Source organism: Nannospalax galili, unplaced genomic scaffold, assembly GCF_000622305.1.
Source record: "Nannospalax galili isolate Female #2095 unplaced genomic scaffold, S.galili_v1.0 scaffold1054, whole genome shotgun sequence".
Taxonomy (NCBI): Eukaryota; Metazoa; Chordata; class Mammalia; order Rodentia; family Spalacidae; genus Nannospalax; species Nannospalax galili.
The window spans coordinates 1,067,657-1,085,866 of NW_008335006.1; the positions used below are offsets into that span (position 1 = coordinate 1,067,657).

Genomic DNA, 18,210 nt, shown 5'->3' on the forward strand with positions numbered 1-18,210 from the left:
ATAGCAAGACCTGATTCCTGGCAAAGCTGTTTTTCAGACATCAAGGCTGGCCTGGTTTGAGATTAACCAGATGACTATACTTGAAAGCCTCTCACAAACATGTTGTTCTTACCTGGGCACTTACCGCTTGAGAGACTCCCTCATTTCTCATGTAATTGCTAAGAAACTTTGGTATTATTCTGTAATCATACAAGTGTAACCTCTTAATTGATTTATAACTTGCTATATAGAATTGTGGTGTTACTATGGAATTTACTCTGTGATCAATTGGTGTGGTGTTATTGTGATAATCATTCTGTTAATTAAGTTGCTCTACTTCAATGGATTTTTCCCTGCCAACTTCCCCCTCTCCTCCCTATAAAAACTTTGTGTGGATGTTCATTAAATGAGACTTGATCAGAAAGCCTGTCTTGTCTCCATTCTTCGCATCCCTTGTCCCTTTCCGTCCCCTCTCCTCCCTCCAGAAACCCACGTTGACTGTCCTGCGGGTCGGGACAGGTGGGCTGGTCTGTCAGGGAGGTCAGGAGTCAGTGGATGATGGGGGTGGGGAACACTAGCTATTATTTTGATGAGGATTTCTGCATCCGTGTTCACAATCATACTGATTTGTAATTGTCCTTGTTTGGCTTTGATATTAGTGTATTTTCTCTTCAATTGTTAGTTTTTGATTCATATATTTTGGTGGGCTGATATTAGGAATATAAATGTTTGTAATTTTATCTTATTGCTGTGTAGTAAGTCTTTTATTAAAGTATATCATCTTTTTTTGTCTCTTGTGACCCATTCTGGTTTAAATCTATCTTATCTAACACAAATTTTAGTCATTTCTCTTGGTTACTACTTGGATGGACTTTACTCTCCCACATCCTTTTCACTGTGTTTTTGAGCTAGTGTCTTGCAGACAGTAAGTAGTTGGATCATGTGTGTTTGTTCATTCTATCAATCTGAATCTTTTCCCTGGAGAGTTTAATTTAAAATAAGTAGTGATAAGGAGGGACTTCTGTTGTTTTCTATTTATTTCCTATGTACTTTACTGACTGTTTGGGGTGGGGGTTCTCATGTTTCACTCCTTTTTATCTTTTTTTAATGTATCCTGACCTTTTATTTTTCTTTGAAGTGCTAGAAATCAAACCTCAAACTCTGTACTGCTAGACAAGGATTTTACTCAGCTACATTCTCTATTTGTGTATATTATAGCTATTTTCTTTGTGATTACCAGAGATTGCAGTTAGCATTTTAAAGTTTCAAAAATTTAAGCAGAATTCATATTAACTTATACAGAAAATAGATTGTAAATTTACAAATCACAGTCATAATACTACTAGATTTCAGACTAATAGCTTTCTGAAAAAATGTATAATCATCTCTTAAATCATGTAGAAAAGAAATGGAATTAAAAACCATTGTTACTGGGGCTGGAGAGCTGGCTCAGCAGTTAAGAGCATTGGCTGCTCTTGCAGAGGACCTGAGTTCAATTCCCAGCACTAACATGGTGGCTAACTACTGTCTGTAACTTCAGTTCCCAGGGTCCCGACACCCTCTTCTGGCCTCTGTGGGCACTGCATGAATACCAGTGTACTTACATACATGTAGGCATAACACTCATATACATAAAATAAAAATAAATAAACTTTTGTTAAAATGCTATGCTTTTTAAATTGCCCACCTATCTACCTTTACTAAGATCTTTATTTTATCATATGACTCTGAGTTACTGTCTAGCTGTCTAGTTTGCTTATATTTACCTTGCAAGATCCTATAAACCTTTTTTTTTTTTTTTTTTTTCCTTTTAGTTGATTGGTTGGATTGGTCTTTTTGAGACAGGGTCTCCTTGTAGCTAGAGCTGGCCTGGAACTCACTATGTAGACCAGGATGGCCTGGATCTCACAGAGATCTGCTTGCCTCTGCCTTGAGAGTGCTGGATTAAAGGTGGGGATACCACCATGCCCTACCCCATAAGTATTAAAGACTCTCTCAGCTTTTCTTTATCTAGAATGTCTTAATTTCTCCCTCACCTTTGAAGCAAAGTTTTGCGATATAGAATCCCTAAGCTTTTTCCTTTTAGTGCTCTGAATATACAGGCCCATCACCCTGTGACCTCCAAAGTGTCTGATGAGAAATGTGCTGACAGGATCATTGACAGTTCTTTGTATATGTTGAGTTGCCTCTATTTGCCCCCAGGATTCTGTGTCTCTGGGAAGTTTGATTATAGACTGTTCTTAATTTGTATATAACTTTGAGTTCATCCTGTAGCCAGCTGAAAGTTCCTGGATGTTTATTACATTCATGTCTTTCATCAAATTTGAAGTTTTCCACTGTTTTATGCTTTTGCTCCTTTATCTCTCTCTTCTCCTAGAGAACTCATAATGCATATATTGGTCTGTGTGATAGTATTGCATGGATCTCTTAGGCTCTGTTTATTTTCTTTTAATCTTTTTCTTTTCTGTTAGTCAGATGGCATTTCTACTGTTATATATTCAATTTTACTGATTAATCCAATTACTCAAATTTGTCTTTGAATTCCCATTGTGACCTTTTATCACATGCTTCAGCTACAGAATTTCTCTTCTGATTCTTAAGCTCTCTTACTGACATTTTTATTTTCTTCATATCCTCTTTTAGTTCTTAAAACATCATTAAGGTAGCTGCTTTAGTACCTTTCTCTACTAGATTAACCTTCAGATCTTTTTCAGGACCAGTTTCTGCTAATTTTTTTTTTCCTCTGAAAGGTCATCTTTTGTTTCTTTGTATAAATTACAATTATTTTGTTGTTGCAAACTGGGATATTTGAATCTAGTAATGTGGCAACTCCAGAAGTTGGACACTTCCCTCCTCAGTGTTAAATTTACAGCATGCTTTATTGCCATAGGCAGTCTGTGTGTCTGGGATGAGGCCGAGGCACAAAGTCTTCTAAGAACTTTTCTGAGCCCTTATCTTTGTTCATTAGCCACTTTCTAACGTCCCTTTATAGCCAACTGTTTTGAAAGTCTTAATTTTTATTGTCTGGTCACCAAAAGGGGAAATAAAGAAAAATGAAAAGTTAGTAGCACTGAAAAGCACTTCAAATGAAGGGGAAGGGGCTTGCAGGATGTGGGGGTAGGGATGCAATAATGACTGCCCACTTCTTTGCCTGCAGCTGTGATAAAAAGCAGCAATAGCAATCAAGAACAGAGTTTCCATATTGGAAGACAGGATTCTTTGTGCTCATCCTGGCCCCCATAAGTTAGGTACACATTTTTCCAGTATACACACAGAATTGCCACCCATAGGGTTGAGGTAGGGGATGGGTAACTACTACTGTAGTTAAGGGCTGGAACTGGTCAAAATTAATAGCATTCTGCCATCTATGCCTCACCTCAACCCCTAGAAGCTGCAAGTCTTCTAAGAACTACTTTCAAAGTAGTTACATTGGACAGATTTGCCAGTGCAGTACTTTTAAAGGTAGTGAAAAAGGATTTATGATCTGTGATCTTACCAAAATTCTCTCCCATTCATAATAGTTTTGAAGGGGAAATATACATAGAAAAAAAAGTTTTTTAATGAAAAGTAACTGTTTAAGTTGTGAGACTGAAAGTAGTTTTTTCTATCTCCTTATAATTAAAATACCAGTGGAGCCAATAAAATATACGTAAGAAGACAATTTCCAAGGATGCATTTAAAAGACTTGGAAAGATGTGTTAGACCTAACTGTATGGGGGAGGATTAAAAAAAAAAAAAACAGGCTTACTTATTTCTTTAGTTTTCAATGCTGCATCCACAAAAAAAGGCTGAAATTAACTAGAAAGGGAGGGATATTATAAGCATTTTAAGACATTATTTTGAGATAAAATTATACTCACTGATTAATGTTCTCATGATCCGGTAAATTTCATTTGTAAAAATACCAATACTTATAGGGTACCCTAAGAACAGCATATTTAAATGTCTAATTATTCCTTTTATGCCTCAACAGGTAAGAGGGTACCACTGAAAACAAACAAACAAACAAAACCCCAAGGGCTCAAAACTGAAGAGTAATATAAGCATTCCTATCACTGACCTTATTTTGATAGTTAAGTATATGCTCCACGTAACTGAAAACTAATAGAATGGTTTACAATACAGATAATAGTAACTCAGAGGGTATTAATTTATGCTAATACCTATTCTGTTGCAAGCCTATCATTCATCCATCAATATCAAACAAGTCAAGAATATGTGCCAGTCAATAAAGGTGGCATAAGCCAAGTATTACTTAGGTTATTACTAAAAAGGCTTGAAGAAAAAGGTTTTTGATTTAGAGGCAGGCGGATCTTTGTGAGTTCGAGGCCAGCCTGGTCTACATAGTAAGTTCCAGAACAGCTGGGGCTACAAGGAGACCCTGTCTCAGAAAAGACAAAAAAACAAAAAACAAAAAACAAAAAAACACTTTCTCCCAGTTAATGGCCAATACATAAAGTAAAATTAGAAAACAGCTTCCACTGTTGTCAATATGTGAAAGCAATGCCACCCACTATTACTTTTCCATATCAAATATAGAAAAAGTCAGAACTCCATCTGTCCCAGCAACTGCCAGAAATCTTTCTTCCCAAGTTAATAAAAATTCAAATGCAATATTAAGCTACTGTACAAAATGGCATATATCTGTGGCATATAATTTTATATTTGTTAATATTTCCTATAGTAGCAATATGAGACGGTTATTTAAATTCAGATTAACTGAGTTTTTTTTCCCTTGTCTGTTTCTTATCTAAAGAAATATTTTATAAGCAAATTATAGATTGACCAAATAGAGAAATAAGGTGAAAATTCAGTAACTGACACCTAAATCATCAGGAAAAATATGTGAATACGTATTAAAAAAAACTTAAATTAGCTGGGCATGGTGGCACATACCTTTAATCCCAGTGCTCAGGAGGCAGAGACAGGCAGATCTCTGTGCATTCAAGGCTTACTTGGTCTACATAGAGAGCTTCAGACCAGCTGGGACTACAGGGAGACCCTGTCTCAAAAAGACCAAAGGGAGGGAGGGATCCCTACATAAAATTATGAAGAACATTTTCAGAACATTATACTAGTGTAATGCCAATCACATTCTTACCTTTAAATACATATAATTATATAATTAATTGGAACTGGACTAAGGGTGGCCAATTTATACTGACCTGACATAGAAAAGCAAACAGACTGCTTTGTTCGTTCTTTTAATTTGGGAAGTACCAAGAGTTTAGGGCAGCAGAAGTCAAAGCTGAAAAGAAGGTGGAAAACAGGCAGAAGACATGAATAAACCAAGGAAAGGGAAAGTAAGATGATGGGAGAGAGAGCAAAACTTATAAATAAATAGGAACTATGAAAAAAGAGAAGAGGATGAAGTAAACCCACATGAATTGAAGCAAGGGAAGGGAAGAGTAATTGAGTTCTGCTTACAATAAGAGCACTTAAATTTTAAATAGGCAGCTCCATACTTTCTTTGTAAGTGTGACATTCTATAAAAATTTTTGGTTTGTGGCAATTTTACCATTTATTATGGAACATAATAACCTAAAGAGTACAATTAAATTTCATAACCTAAAGAGTGCAATTAAAATGAATCTTTCATATCAACATTTGTATTTTTCACATTAATATTCATTTGACCAAAGTAGACATCTATGTTCAACTTTAATAAATATTGCTAAATTGCCTACTCAAGTGTTTGTACAATTACTGCTTCCATCAGTAGTATATGAGATTGCCAGTTGCTTTGTACCTACATTAACACTTGGCATTATTAAACTTTTTAGCTTTTTGTTTTTTTTTTGGTCTTTTTGAGACAGGGTCTCCCTGTAGCCTCAACTGGCCTAGAACTCACTATGTAGACCAGGCTGGCCTTGAACTCGGAGTTCAGTCTGCCCCTGCCTCAGGAGTGCTGGGATTAAAGGCATGTGCCACACACCTGGCTGTTTTTGTTCTTTGTTTTGTGTTTCTGGAGATTTCACCCAAGGTCCTCCAGAAGCACCATCACTGATCTATATCTGCAATCCTTGGCCTTTCCCTTCTTACTTGAACTATCTTCTAAAGTTTTCATAATGATTTGTAAGGACAGGATATAAAATCTTGTCAGGTTATGGTCTTCAACTGAAGAGACAATAAATATGCTCATTTCCTAATATCTCCTTTCTTTACTGCTCAATGGAAAATGCTCCCAATTCATCTTTTGCCAACACAATAAGACAAACAACTTTCCAGACAGAAGAATCTACTTGAAAACTCCATGAATTCCTGATCCTTGTTCCTACTACCTATATTGATTTGCTTTATTAAATTATCTAGATAATGGAGGTCCAAATTACAGGTGTTGGCTATGGTGAATCCAGCTTCCAAATATAGGCAACAAAAACTGATAAATACTGAAGTTCCTTTGTAAGTGCTTGTGATAGTTTTGTCAATTTGACACAATCTAGAATCACCTGGGAAAGGAGTCTCAATGAGGGACTGTCTAGATTAGGTTGGCCAGTGGACATGTCTGTAGGGGATTATCTTGATTATGTTAATTAACTGAAATGGCAAGACCTAGACCTGCCCATCTTTCTGGGCAGGGGATCCTGGATTGGATAAGTGGAGAAAGTCAGCTGAGCACTAGCATGCAGGCAAGTACTGCTCTCTTCTGACTGTGGATGTCATATGACCAGGTCTCAAAAACTCCTGCCACTCAGACCTCCCTGCTTTTGTGGACTGTAACCTGGAATTGTAAGCAAAACCATTTTTCTCCCTAAGTTGCTTTTCTCAAAGAATTTTATCACAGCTATAGCAAACAACACTAAGACAGTACTCGACATGTATGTTTCTTTTATTCTACTAAAAAAAAAAAAAAAAAACTACAGAAGGCTAGTATTTTGCTTTTATCTTTGATTTTATCGACCCTAAAAGTGCTGAGAAAATGGTAGAGGCTTGGCTATTACAATAGCTACTAGATTTGCCTTGCCCTCAAAATTTAAAACTCTTGAATGTGAAGAGGAAGGGAGTCTGGATTTTATCGTCTTTATTACATCATTATCTGGTACAAATAGATAATTGATTTTAATATCCTTCAGTGTTACTTTACATATAGTATAAACTAAAGTAATAGTTTTAAGAAGTTATATTTGTATTCTTAAGCTTTTGCTAATCAAACGAGATTCAAATTAAATGCTAAGTACATATGTAATAATTTATAAACAGACAAGAATAAAAAAGACAGTATAAAGTAATAAACTTTCTCACTATTTCTTGATTAAAATGGCTCAAACACAGAGAGCATACCCTCATACAACTTTGACATTTACAAGTTTTCAAGTGGGAAAAGGTAAAGTCTGCTATCTAGTTATTTTAAAATTGTTTCCTATGCTTATGTTAAACTTAAGACCAAAGTAAGCCAAGGTGTTAAGGAGAAATTACTCCTTTCCTTGCCTCTTTTCATAGGCTAGATTGGGAGTAGAGGGTCTATGCCTATAATCCCAGCACTTGGGAGGTTAAGGCAGGAGTACTGCTGTGAGTTCAAAGCTAGCATGAGTTACAGAGTAAGATACCATCAAAAAACAGAAAGATAAAAGAATGCTCCTGAAATCAGAAAATTTGGAGTATAACCAAGTTGAAAACTTCACTACGGTAAACAGTAACACTTTTCATTGCTCATGTTGATAAACCCTAGGACCTCCACATGCTAACCAAGTGCCCCATCACTGAGCTACACCACCACCAGTCCAAGCAGCAGCTTTTAAAAGACTTAATCGAGTCTTCAGTATCATTTGGGTGGCTCACTCATGGAAATCTTTTGGGAAGAAAAAAAAAAAAGAAAAACTTTTTTCATACCTCACTTCATTTCAAGTAAACTAAGTGTGCTTCAAAACTATTCCATATAAGTTTTTCAGAAATCTGTAAAATTCCTCAAGCTGGGAATAAATCTTTCTTTTGAGGTATTCAATGATGCTTCACATATAAATTAGGTCATCACAAAAGGATAAGAACAACTTCACAAATATTAAATTACAAAACAACCCTTTACGGATTCCTACTATAGAAAATAAACACCAGTAAAAACTACAAGCTGGAGGTTGCCTCTCTAATCGCATGTATTCCTATAATCTTTCATACCTTGAAAAATTTCTACAACATGGGAATTATCAGTGTACCCATGATTACCAAAATTGTAAGGTCTGCTGAAGTTACTGCCTTACGGGAAGAAGAAATGCTGTCAGTACTACAAACTGTCACAGCCAAAAAGTTTCATCTTTTCAAGATGATTCTTTTATCTGCTAGTGCTGGGGAAGTTTCCTGCTAGATCTTTTTGGTCGGAGCTGGAGTAAGGAGGTATATGTTTTCTTTCATAGTAAGAGAAACTGTGTTTAGTCTTTAGCATATGAACTTTAATTGGAAAAGACTCCATGGTAAACATTACAATTTTTAAAAGTAATAACACCAGTAAATGGTTTACATATTTCTTTTAATAAATCAATTACACAGAAAGGCTCACAGAGGTCCTATTATATAGAGGCATATCTTTACCATAAAAATGCTCATTTAATGCAAATAATAACCAGTCATCTTAATTTTACATTCACAGTTTTTAGTTATAAAGAATTTTTGTAAATATCACCTCATTTGAGAGATAAAATGTGAGATTGCCAAGAGATTTAATATATTTTAAAAATTCCATCTTTTGTAGAGCACACCTTTAATCCCAGCACTCGGGAGGCAGAGGAAGGTGGATTTCTGTGAGGTCGAGGCCAGCCTGGTCTCCATAGCAAATCCAGGCCAGCTGGGGCTCCAGAGAGACCGTCTCAAAAAGACCAAAAAGAAAAAAGAAGAAAAAAAAATCATCTACTTAGTGTTGTCTCAAATCATAAGAAGAGGTGCAGAGTATTAATGAACTCCACACAATAAAGCTAGAACACTGCTGCAAAGTAAAATTACTAGTCTGCTTTACATATGCCCTTTCCTATACATGCACTTGAAAATAAACCTTTCCTTTAAAAATGACTTAAGAACTTTTCTTCCATAGCAGTTGTTATTTAGTATCATTCTACATTATGCAATTTCTTTATATTGAGAAATTTAAAATAAAAAATCATCTCTTTAAATCTTTACTCATAGTAAACAAGTTATTCTGAGATGAATGCAAAAGAAAAAAATAGAGCTAGACATTGAGTCAGAGGTTAGCTTTATTTCTGTTAGTAATCATTCTAACTCTAAGCATTAAGATTAAAGTTGGATGACAGAGACTTCAGATAACACAAATTTTCACCCAATAATCTATTTTTACAATACTTTAAGCTACTTGAATTTTAAAAATTTTATGTGCCCAATCCTGATTCCTATAAACATAATTGTTTCTGAGTTCTTAAGGCGCTTATAGCCTAAAAGAAACACCACAGATATGAAGAATGTACTGAAATATGAGAATTATCCTGATTCAAGAAGTTCATGATTTAAGTCAACAAAATATACTTCATGCAAATACACCATGGCTGGCAAAAGAACTTGCTGGCCTAAAGTCCTTGTTCTCAGGTTGGAAAGACTGGTTTCTTTACTAACTAGTATCTAACCTTGAACATGTTTCTTAATCTGTCTGTGTCTTGGTTACCTAATCTGTAAAAACAGGATAACAATGCTATTCTCATATAAATGCATGGGTAAAATGAGCTAATTATATAATGTATTTATTGCCATATTTGGCATATATTCATCCTCAAAAACATTAGCTATCACCATTAATACTACATTACTGAAGAAGTTGTATAAAACAAGACTTCTGTTTCTCATGCATGCACCTATAAGAGTCAGAGACAGAGTGAGGGCACGTGAGCACCTGCATGGAATATATCAGTATAAGAGCTTATTGCATAAGGAGTATAAGGGCCTCCTAGGAAGGAAGGTATAGATACCTTCAACCGTTCCAGATGTCAAAAAATTATTAAAACCTGTCAGGAACTTCTCATAAAACTCAACCTACAGGAAAACCAAACCAAACCAAACCCCTAAAACAACAACAACAAAGCCAAACAAAAAACAATGCCTGCCCCAGTGACATCAGAAACAGAAAAATAGGGGCTGGAGAGATAGCTCAGTGATTAAGAACACTGACTACTCTTACAGAGGACCCAGGTTCAAATCCCAGCACCCAAATGGTGCCTAACAACCATCCATAATTCCAGTTCCAGAGGATCCAATGCCACTCTTCTGACCTCTGTAGGCACTGCACAACAAGGGTGCACTTAAATACAGTCAGGCAATATATTCATACACATAAAATAAAAATAATAAAGTACTTTAAAAAAGAACAGAAAGATAGTCTTATTGCTCCAAGTGTCCTGTTCAGCCATCCAGAGGAACAGACAGTACCCAGAGGAAGTAACTGTGAATTAAGCTGAATAGGCTGGAATTATCAGAGCCCAGGTCAAGTTTGATATACAGTTTAGTTTATCCTGAGTAGCCTATTTTGCTCCCCAATTTGATTTTGTTTGGTGGTGGAGGGGATGGTAACACATACTGCATGCTATCATCTTTCATTCTATAGGTAACTTACCAAGGTCATGCACCTAATACGTCGTACTGCCATGATTCAAATTTACATATGACCAATTTCAATACTGCTATGATTTAAATTTATATACAACCAATTTCAATAGGACTAAAACATTAATTGCCTTCTACTGCAATCCAAAAAGAGGTAGATGAATCGAGAGTTAGCTTGCATACATATGCCAGGAGAATTCAGATAATACACTAACTTTCAAGAACTGAAGTTATGGCAACTGTGTTCCAGCAATCAGCTTATCGGTAGTAACTATTAGAAAGAGAATTAGTGCAAAATCAAATTCTTAGGCATCAACAACTAAAGATAGTACTGTCTTAGGTGAGATATTTAATTACTATAAAATCTGTTTCTTCCTTTGTGAAACAATGGTAGAGATAAAATGGTAGAGAGAAAATAAAGCACATAAAACAGCACAATAACTAGTCTTAGTTACTTCTAAAAAGCAGATCTTATTTTTGTCATCATCATTGACTTAATAATTTGGCATTAATTGTGTTACTATGAGTATATAGTAAAATTACTAAGTTTAACAGTCAAATAGCCCTTACTGTTATTGAAAAGTGAATCAGGAAATTCTTAATATCTCCCTGTACCTGGTCTACTAGGGAAAGAAAATAAGTAATTTACTGATTAGGTCTGGTAACCTTTGAAACTTCTCCCTTGTCAGTTCATTTAAGAAGTCAAAATAATTTAGTTTTAGAATTCACATCAACTTACATATTCACTAACATGTTGCTTAGTTGGTATACATCACATACTTAATTTTTGTATATTAATCACTTACAATGAATTATTTTTTTGTTTTGGAAATAAGCAAAGGAAAAGTTTGCATAACTGTACTTTTTATTCCTTTTTTTTTCTAAGAACTTAAGATCAGTTAAGTCCTATTGCTCTGAAATTCAAGGAAATCTGTAAGATGAAATATGTTTCATGCATTCCTTTTCATTTAAAAGCAAAATATGGAAACATTACACAGGAATTCTGGTTGGACTCTACTAAGAAAAGAATAAGTAAAATTTAAATCAGAAAAAAACTAGATTTAAATCTAAATCTTTAAAAGATCCTCTCAGCTAAAATTAAGAAATTGATTCTACTTAGTGACATCTCTAATAACTAGTAAGAAGGCTGGCCCTGCATAAATACAAGAAAATAGTCTACTAGCCTTATGTGTATATTTAGTTACTCTCACTGAATACAGAACTCTTCTTCCAGAAACAATGAAGTGTAACTTACTGAATTTAGTTATATCCAAAGCCCTTGCTTTTCTAAAACAATAGAAGGTTACTTGCAATGCATAAAGTTCCAAGTGGCAGAGGCTGCCATGGATTTCAGATGGCCTTAATTTCAAAGCAATGAGATTCTGAAATACTGGCTCATCTCAATTTTAAATAAATATAAAAATAATTTTCATGTTTATAATCTTTTATGAAATGATAATACCAAGATAACCAAATCTAAGACTTATAAAACATTTAAAACTATTATAATACTGAAGGTAAAACAGAGAGGAAACAAAATTTACAATTTTCTAAATTCAAAAATAACCAAAAAAGGAAAGCTAACAAATGATTGTATCAAGAAGAATGTTCTTATGGCATGCCAGATGAAACTGGTTTTTCTTGTTTTGTGGTGTTTTGTGGCTGTTAAAAATAACTAAAACAGGTGTCTCAATTATAAGACTGTGTAACTCACATGAACAAGTACAGACAAGTAAGTAAACAGGCACAAAATTCTCCTAAGTCACTTAAGGATGACATGATGACTTCAACCTTGACCTGTGCTTTGCCATGTCACTGAATTAGCAATAAGGCTGACTTATTAGTGTTTCATTACCCTACTTACAGCAAAAGTCAAAGATTACCTGGCCTAAACATTAATATCAGAAAGATTTTCTGTATGCTTACTGTAAGACGGAGTTCATATTTAAAAGATCAAATGATTTTCAAACGGTTACATGAGGAATTTTCCTAAATGATTATAAAATGACTACAAAAATTTATACAGAAGCTTTTAAACACTAGAGTCTTAGAATCTAGTATTATTTCAAAAATATTTTTAACAGGATTAATTTAAAAGTACTTATTATAATAGTTCTTAAAAAAAAAAAAAAAAATCAGCCAGGCATGGTGGCACATTCCTGTAGTCCCAGCACTTGGGAGGCAGAGGCAGGTGTGAGTTCAAGGCCAGCCTGGTCTACATAGTGAGTTCCAGGACAGCTGGGGCTATAGGAAGACCCTGTCTCAAAAAGACAAAAAAAAGAAATCAAAGAAATTTATGAAACAGTATATTTCTGTTTCAGTTAATAATGAAGAATATTTACTGTACTAAATACTTCAGTGAAACTGAAGTGTCAGACATAAAGCTGCCCCAAAATGTATATTTGTACTGCTTTGATCTTTACTATTCAAATAATATATCATACTTTTCATGTCAAGATTACTTTAAAGGCATTATCACCAGGGACACTGCCTATCCATAAGCAGGTAAACATCAGCAGTCTTACCTTGTGTTGTTCAATGGCGTCTATCCACTGCTGTCTGTGATCTGGATCCTGGGCACGGAGATACCAAACACTATCATTTACGCTAATATCAAACCGACATTCATCAAAATCATGAGGCTGTGGAAACAAGTAGAAAGTGAAAAGCAAAGCTAATTACATTCTTACAAATGCTGTACCCTTCAGCAAAAACATGAACACATTCATTCTATGCTGCGGGGAGACTCTTGTTGCCTTTTCATTTTCTACTCTCTGAAGATGTCTCATATAACAAAATACATGTCAAATTATGAAACCCATGTGTCACTCACTCCTTAGACAAATAAGCTGATATATAAACTATGAACATTTATTTCAAAAGGACAGAATTAATTTTTTTCAAATGATATAAGCTTAAGTAGTGGGAACATCACCAAAAATACAATTTACAAAAGTTTAAAATAAATTTTAGGAAAAGACATTTACTATAGTTTTTTCTTCATTTTTCAAAAGTATATTCCAGAGTCTCATGAACACCAACCCCTCCCCAAGGAGCTACTGGCAGTTAATGATTGCTTGGGAAGTGGAAGACATTTTTTTTTCCAGTGGTATAGTCAATGCCAAGTTGCCCATGTCCCTCACCCACACTCTCATAAACAACCCTAATTAAACCCACTTTGTCACACACAAAAAAAGACATGAAAGCAGAAGCACAGTAGTTGGGAACAGAAAGGGGGGCACTGGAGGTGGGAGTTGGATAAGAGAATGAATATGATCAAAATACATGTTTGAAAATGTCATAATGAAACCTATCAGTATGTCTAATTAATATATGCTAATAAAAAACATAACATTAAAAAAAACCACAGTAAATTCCCATAATGAATAATCTTATTTCATTAAATATAATGGGGCTAGAGAGATGGCTCAGCTAGCAAATGCACTGATTGCCTTTGCAGAGGACCGGAGTCCAGTTTCCAGGATCCATTTGGTGGCTAACAACGGCCCCTAATTCCAGTTCCATAGGATCTGACACCTTCTTCTGACCTCTGTGGGCACTGCATGCACAAAGTGCACTTAAATACATCAAAATTTTATATTCTGTTTTCAAACATGAAGGATACATTACATTTACTACTACTTCTACCAGACAGGGCAGAGGCAACTTCCTCTCCTGTGATCAATCTTCCCTCACAGGGAAGGGGTTCCTCACTGGATAGGCAATACACTCACATACATAAAAATAAAATAAAAAAATATTTTTAAAAAAGAAAATACACTATAGATATTCAGATAGCTTAATACAATCTAGCTATTGAGAAAAACTTCTTGGAAGGAATGAAACATAACACTACATGAAAACCTAAAAGAAATGAAAGATGATCCATGAGCCCACTGTTGAAACTGACACAGTTTTTCAACTTTGATTCTATCATTTTAATTCCAGCTATAATTCCTGAAAATGTTTTACATTTTGTATTGTATTCAATATCCTCACTGATTTTAGAGAAATAACAGGAAGCAACCACATACAGTTCATAATTTACTATCTCCAACAAGTTCTTCCATGCACACAAGGGAGCCATTTTATCATCACTTTGAGGAATGTGAGATACAAATGAGACATATCAATTGTTACTATATAAAGAGCAAGTGAACACAGAAATTTTTAAGTTCCAACAAAATGGAAAAACGGGAGAGAAAGTGAGTCCAACGGGTAAAAGAAATGAGACTTGGTAAGAGGATATGTTTGGAAAAAAAAATCAATGATAATAAAGATTATAGTAAGCTTCATTACATGCATCACCCTGTTCACAAGCTCAAACATATAAGAGATTGCTTGATTTGATTTAACCTTTCTTTGTGAGACAGTCTTATTTTGTAGCCCAAGTTGGTCTCAAACATGTGCTCTGATTGCCTCAGACTCCTAAGAGTTGGGATTAGTAGGTGCACCCACATTACAGCTAACATCTGACCCTAACTCCAGCTACTGGGGACCAACACATGTGCTGTATTTACATGCATACAAAAACTCATACATATAAAAATTGGAAAAAAAAAAACAAAGCCCAAACATTTAGCAGTTAAAAAACAAATGTAATTTTTCACTGTATGCTAAATATGGATCCTTATATTTACAGACAAGTATACTAATTTCCATTCATCAAAGAAGCTTCTTTTTACAACAGATGGAAACTATTACAGAATTCCACAACTGGTCATATACAGAGAATAAGTGTTTGAGAAATGTCCAGCCCTAAGTGACAAATCTACAATGGAATCGCTAACCTAAGGCTCTTAGAACATAGAGGAACGGGACAAAGAGAATATTAATGTATCTCTCAACTCTCACCAATGACGCTTCCTCATCAACAGAATACTATATGCATATAGAAGGCCACAACTTGCCAAAGTGTAAGGAATAAGAGACTGTAGAGAACATGTCCCTGGATAGGTCTCCTATATTAAACCTCACTCACCCATTGCTCAGGGACCATTGAGAAAGAAGGGGTGGAAAGATTGTAAGAGCCAGGATTGGTAAGTGATCATAAGGAAAACAGTCTTCCATGTCTCTGAGAACTGATACGATCTTACAATGGTGTCAATATGCACAAGACCCATGAAAACACAATCAGAGGGGAAAAAAAAAAAAAACCCAGCATAGAACTGGGGAAATGGGTACCAGGCCCCAACTTTAGCTGAAGAACTATTGGCAGCTGACTCCTGTTGGGTGAGGGAGAGTTGATCTTTAAGGGAGAAACTCTAGATAGGCTGATTAGACACCAGTGGATGAAGTGGTACTGAGGGATATCAGAGTAGACACTTGACAAAATAGGGCTTAACATATATGACAGAATGTATGAAATCCAGGGAGGGGGGAAATAAGGAGGGATGGGGGAGGGGGTATAAAGATGATTAAGATGTTTTCTATGAAATGCACAAAAATTCAATGAAAATATACAAAATAATAAGCAACAATTGATACTAATATTACAGGATACATCTACAAACTCAGACACATGATACATGTACATCTTTGTGCATACCCATACTAACTAGTAGTAGTAACTATTAGTAGACATGAAATGCACCACTTGTTTACCTCACACCCCATTAAGAGTTCATCAACCAATCTACAAATCTTGTCAGCTCTACCTTGAAAATGAATCTGGAATCTGTCTCCTATAATCTCTATTAATACAACTCTGGTTCAAATCATCATCTCTCATCTGGATTATTTGAAACAGGTCTTTAAGACTACCTCTTTTTATTTTCTTGCCAAAGTTATCCTTTTCTAAGAATTTAATCATGCCTCTATTTAAGCCTTCAATAACTTCTTATTTCACTAAGCATAAAAATCAAAACCTTTCTAATGACTTACAAGGCTCTATGCAATCTTTTCCTAGTATTCTGTCCTGGCTAATCCAGGTCAGCCATATTGGTCTTCTTCAAGAAGCCTTGGAGAAACATTGACAACAGTTCCTTCTCACCTGATCCATGTTGCCTAGCTGGTATGGCTCATTCCTTTTCCTCCTTCGGGTCTACTCAATTCCCTTTCATCCATTCATTATAAGAACTTCTACATTTTTACATCCCAAAATAAAGACATGACTTACAATGGATACTAACTTATTCTGAATGTAGCACAGAAAATAATGGTGCAAAACACATTAAAATGCCACAATACTTGGTCAGAGAAGCCTTGTCAGAATACCCAACAAATAAAGATGTGAAAATTACAAAAGTTACTAATAAAAACTGTTAACAGCCTGAAAGACTAGAACCTAGGAACAGACTCCCTTACAAGGTCATTCTGAGAACTAGTTCCCAATAACAAAATATATCCACAAATTGCTTTCTATAGCACAGTAGAGTAATCACAGTAGGGTAATAGCTAGAACAATCTATGATATATTTCAAAATAGCTATAAAAGAGTATGAAATTCCAAAAACACAGATTAATCTTAAAAAAATGGAAATGTTAATTATCCTGATTTGGTTATTACACATTGCATACATGTATCAAATTACCACAATGTACCTCACAAAGTATAAAATTATGTCTCCAAACAAACAAAGATGTAACCATGTGAAAGAGACAAGGGAAGACTTCCAACAAAGCAATACCTGAGTCAAAAGAGGAAGTATGAAATGGAATGAATAAATGATGAAGGAAATGAACATAACAGCAAGAAAAGTACAAGTAGAAATCCTGTGGCAGGAAAGAGCAAGCTGAATAAAACACTTGAAAGAAGAATAACATGACAAGAAGTGAAAGTACAAAAGGAAGCCTCGTGAAAAATGAGATTTAAGAGGAGGCTAGTGGTCAGACTATGCAAGACATGGCAGCACAGGAAAGCCTGAAGGGGGAACAGAGAAGAGTATTACAGTCCCTTTTTCCACACTGGCCCTGACATCAATCTACTTTAAAAACTAAGATAAGTCCATCACCTTAAACTACTTGAAAACATTAAAAAAGGTTCAAATAAAACAAAATTCTAATGCTACAAAAATGTTCTGACAGCCCTTTGATATAAGGATTCCTATACCCCAGTGCAAATTTGATTAAATCTTAAGCCTTCTCAGAACAATGTTTTCAAAAGTATTCAAAAATAAAACATGTAAGTTTATTTTAAAAAATTACAAAAACCTCATAATGAAAAAGTTTTAATGAGATGTAATATATACCCTATTTTAAATTAATATATTACTATACAGTGTCATATATGTGTAATGTCATGTGCTAATTCATGACTGAATATTTGCTTTGAAAAATGTGCTAATTGAATATTTGCTTTGAAATTTTTTAATTTTTATTTTAAAATTAGCCTAAAATTTTACATTAAAGCATCTCAGGGCCCCCTTTTTAGTTTCCTATACTTACTCCTACATAAATACACATGCATTAAAATTAGAAGCTGAGATCTGCATAGAATAGATAGCATGTGATGTCTGTCTTTCTGAGCCTGGGTTATCTCACTTACTATCTCCTAGTTCCATCATTTTTTAATTTTTATTTTAAAATTAGCCTAAAATTTTACATTAAAGCATCTCAGGGCCCCCTTTTTAGTTTCCTATACTTACTCCTACATAAATACACATGCATTAAAATTAGAAGCTGAGATCTGCATAGAATAGATAGCATGTGATGTCTGTCTTTCTGAGCCTGGGTTATCTCACTTACTATCTCCTAGTT

The 18,210-nt window shown here is 34.9% G+C and overlaps 1 protein-coding gene across 3 annotated transcripts in view; it reads right to left on the bottom strand.

The window, feature by feature from the left end:
* Cert1 (ceramide transporter 1) overlaps positions 1-18,210 on the bottom strand; it is a 104,963-nt gene that overhangs the window by 69,952 nt on the left and 16,801 nt on the right. For all 3 annotated transcript variants that reach the window (XM_017797307.2, XM_029561910.1, XM_029561911.1), the window contains one exon: positions 13,038-13,154. In XM_017797307.2, coding sequence (XP_017652796.1) covers positions 13,038-13,154 — 117 coding nt within the window. The remainder of the gene's footprint in view (positions 1-13,037; positions 13,155-18,210) is intronic.